This window comes from Centruroides sculpturatus, unplaced genomic scaffold, assembly GCF_000671375.1.
Source record: "Centruroides sculpturatus isolate CEXI.00-Female unplaced genomic scaffold, Cexi_2.0 scaffold180, whole genome shotgun sequence".
Classification (NCBI taxonomy): Eukaryota; Metazoa; Arthropoda; class Arachnida; order Scorpiones; family Buthidae; genus Centruroides; species Centruroides sculpturatus.
The window spans coordinates 630,891-635,426 of NW_019384918.1; the positions used below are offsets into that span (position 1 = coordinate 630,891).

General features: G+C 34.3%; 1 protein-coding gene across 3 annotated transcripts in view; it reads right to left on the reverse strand.

The window, feature by feature from the left end:
- LOC111631817 (traB domain-containing protein-like) overlaps positions 1-1,157 on the reverse strand; it is a 32,308-nt gene extending 31,151 nt beyond the window's left edge. For all 3 annotated transcript variants that reach the window (XM_023376125.1, XM_023376128.1, XM_023376126.1), the window contains exon 1: positions 1,038-1,157. In XM_023376125.1, coding sequence (XP_023231893.1) covers positions 1,038-1,068 — 31 coding nt within the window. In that variant the 5' untranslated portion in view covers positions 1,069-1,157. The remainder of the gene's footprint in view (positions 1-1,037) is intronic.
- Between the last annotated feature and the right edge of the window lie 3,379 nt (positions 1,158-4,536).

Consider the following 4,536-nt stretch of genomic DNA (forward strand, 5'->3'; position numbering starts at 1 on the left):
GAGGGGATTGATATTAACGTTACATTATTACCGTACTTTCCGGCGTATAAGACAACCCCCGACTTTTACAGTTAAAATATAGAGTTTGGGATATACTCGCCACATACGACGACACCCGACGTATAAGACGACCCCTGACCTTCGAGAAGATTTTCCCGGGTTAAAAAGTCATCTCATACGCCAAAAAATACGGTAATACAGTCGACCCCCGTATAAGATCATTGATTATTCCGTTTTATATGAATTCCATGTTGTACGAGTCACTTAGATTTTACAAATATGTGTACCGGGCTGTGAACGGCTCACGTATTTGTAAAATTTAAGTGACTCGTACAACATGGAATTCATATAAAACGGAAAAATCAACAGTGTTATACGGGGGTCGACTGTATTCACTTAAACATGCAAATTCACTAGTTTTTGCATTAAGATTTACATTTCCAGTACAATCAACCTCTTAAGAAGCTTGGCAATTATTCAAATACCAACATTTCAACTTAGGGCTGATTCATATCTGATTCAATATCATTGCCACAGTACACTCATTAAAAACTTATACTCTCATCCTCATTAATTAAAAAAACAATCCAATACAAAAAAAACATGCCTCGTAAATGATAAGATTATATATACTTTATCACCATATTATAAGTTAAAATCCTAACAAAAATTAAATGTAGTCGTAATCCGTATCGAATTTTTATATTATTTTTAGCATTTTGTAATGTTGTAAATGGAAATTGTACAAACAAATGCGCCATATGTTAAATATAAAGAACGCATTTAACATTTATTTAAAGTTTATCCTCCATTTATACGTCTCGTAGATAAAAATTTACCGCGAAACCTCGACATTCCGTTCGCACGTCCACGTGTTCGTGTAAAAATTTAATCAATTTCGCTTATAAATCGGTAAAAATAAAAGACGATCGTAAATTACTTTACATTCGCTACACTAATCCTTATAAATGAAGGCTTTACGGATCGTTAATTTGTCATCCGAACAGGCGATTATGTAGTTTAAAAAGTACACTTACCAGACATTAAACTATTCGGTAATTCCGCCATATTTAAAAGAGATAATCGAGTAGCGATGACGTTTCATTCGATTTTTGCTATTGTAACTATTATATCGTTAAATCGACAAGCGATTAACTTTTTAATAATTTTTTATATTATTTACCTATTTATATAATATTTTTATAACTAAAAAGTGATAAAAACATTTAATAGAAGAGTTTTAACGCCAATAACAATAACGTATTGTCCCGTTTTACTTGTTTGGTACACGTGGTTAAAAATATAATCGATTGTTCTTGTGTCTTATGACTTGTAAAGCAGAGATATTCCTTTCGGGCCAAAGTATTTTGGGGCTGTCCGTAAATTACGTATTGCAGATGTGGGGTGGGTGCGTATGTTCCATCGTTACCATGCGTCACGAAGGGGTGGGGTGTTTACAAAAACGCTACGTAACGTTAGGGGAATAGAACGATTTATCCTTATTCCTGAAGTGTTGCGTAACGAACCGTACTGTTTACGTCACCGGTTTTGTATACACGTAATTAATAAAGTAATGTAACGTTAAGTACCCCGTGCTGCGTATTATTCCTTTAATGGGGTTGATACGCGTTACGTAATTTTGGAAGCGTGTGCAACGCGTGGCGAAACGTTACAGGGAGTGGAATGGTAGTTTTAAAGTATAAAAATAGTGTTACGATCCCTTTTTAAACCTTTTCAATACAAAAATGTTACTAACAATCGGTTGAGTATTATAAATGTAAACCTTAAGTGGCCAGCAAGAATTATTGACCATTACGAATGGGCCTGACCCATAACAGGTTTGGTTTATTTGGTTATGGTGGGCGATCTACCGAGGGGATGCCTCCGGGAAACTGGCCCCTGGGTGTTTTTTTAAACTCTTTCCGCCCTGTGGGCACTAAGAGGGCCTCTTTTAGCAAGCCCATTATGAGATAGGAAGGTCCAAAAAAGAATCAGCCACTGGAGAAGTCACTGGGAATGGCAAGTTATGAAGTAAATTCGATGCATTTTAAACCGAATAACCGCTTATAATAATTATACCAATCTGCCAAAAATAATCTCGTGGTCTGGAGCAAGGTCCTAGAATATAAGGTTACTTCGTACAAGCCGGTTTAGCCACTTCCTGCCAGATTCTGGATATACGTCATCCGTAGTCGAGACGGCTTCACAACAATTAGGGAGGGAAAAAATTTTGGAATTTCACTGTTTTTGTTACTTTGTTGAGAGTTTTTAGACTCTAAATCTTCGAAGGTAAATATATCTATCGTTATTACTATTATTAAATATAATTATGTCGATAATTATATGGATAAAAATTGTACGGAAGTAACAAAAGTGTTCCTAGAACCGTTTGATATTCTGTTGTAGTCTCTACACTTGGTTGTGTAGAAATTACAGAATATGATTACGGATAAAATATATTAAAATACTAAGTATCTGCACGATGAAATGACGACTACAAATAATAGAGAGGTTACGGGCGAAGTTTTCGTGTCTAAAACGTAAACGTCGAGCGCCGCTCGACGTTCACGTTTTAGACACGAAAACTTCGGCCGCAACCTCGCTAATAATAAGAAAATGGATTCATAATTGTAAAAGACAAATTCAATCCTGATTCTTGTCATGTTCGCTCTGATCATGTCACAGAAAATGATTTTGAGAGAAATTTAAAAGCCGAGTTATATTAGCGAGGTTGCGGCCGAAGTTTTCAACGCGGAAACGTGAACGTCGGACGTTCGGTTCCGCTTTCCTGTAAGCCTAGAAGTTTGACAATGGCGTTTGGAACGTCGAGAATGATTCCACTGACGTTCCAAACGCCATTGTCAAACTTCTAGGTTTGACAATGGCGTTTGGATCATTTTTTTTTTATTCTGATGAAACCGTGTTGTAGTTTGCTTTATACAGAAAAGTGACTTTTTGAAAAAAGTCACTTTATTGTGTCTGTATAAAGCAAAATACTAGATAATGTTAAAAAACCTACCTGTAACGACACCCTGTTTTAACGTCATATATGAAGCACTCCCAAATTTACAAAATTAGATTACAAATTTTATTTATTTAACAAAGAAAATACTATGTGTTCAGTCCTAGGGTCAGAATCCACTTCGTAGAACGATTGTGGGGGGGGGGGTACTTTCACCAGCTGACTTCTGTTTGATTATTTGTAGAGAGAGTCGCCATTTTGTATTTTATTTTGACTCTGTTCCCTGTGTACTTACAAGTCTGGTTTTTTTTATGCGCGCATGACTTGGGCACCTAATAAATACTCTGTGCCAAATTGCAACTCCTGACATGTACTCTTTCATACATCAAAGCTGGTAGAAAAGCAGGCAGTATGATTTTATAAACAAGACATAATCCTGTTGACAATTAATATTTTTAAGGTAATATTGTTATTGTATAACAACTTCTGTTAGACATTTAATAAAATAAATTTCAATTTTTTTTTTTTAAATTTATAAACAAAACTGTTCAAACTTCTCTAGAAAAACTAAAATTTATTGTTGTGTATTAAATATTTTTTATTAATAAAAATTTAAGATTTGTTTTACTTTTTCACATTTAGTTTTATTTTATTTAATGTTTTATATTTTTTGTGTGCTCTATTTATTGTGAGAAAAGGAGGAGGAGGAGGAGGCCCATAATAAGAAAATGTCTAGGTGAAAATGAACCCCCAAAGTGGGTTCATTTTAAATTAAAACATGAAAATTCTATGGATGAGCTGGAAAGGTAATGGTGTCTCCTGGGAGGACTTTCTACCAGAAGCTGGTCTGTACTTGGGTGGGTAAGCCCGGTGCGAACTGGTTGATGCCACGGCTCGTGATATAACACTTGTATTTCTTAAAAACCAAGGAACGCTTCCTCTACTTATCTACTAAGTATCGCTTGGAAGATTTTGCTTATAACGTGACAAAAATCAGCGATTATAACGGTGCTTCTTGCTACAATCTCTTGTGTAATTCATTGGCAATATAATCAATTAATAAGAAATATACAAAATATCTTTAATGATATATATTTAATTATATACTAGATGATGACCAGGCGTTGCTCGGGCAAAAAGTAACGACAGCCCTCAAACTTAAACTTAACCAGGTTTTAGGAGGATTCTTATAGATTCTATGGAACAATCTATAAGAATTACTAACACCAATATTCCCATAATATCTGGGAAATTTCTAAAATTTTTCTTTATCAGTCTCGGGAAAACAGCAAGACTTGCATATGAAACAGAAATGCCTTGAACTTAATTTTTAATTTATATATAAGAGTTTTATTATGAAAATAATCTGTAATACAAGACTAATAATATAATCTTTTCAATGAATATGATAAATCAAATGTTATTTCACACACCGATTTGTATTTCTTTAAATATAATCTGTTAGTTTATAGTTACAATCACATCATTAAGTGCAACTAAACAGTACAGGTAATAGATAATACCAAAAATTAACGAGTTTCATTTGTTCATTCGTGCAAAGAAACAAATTCCAG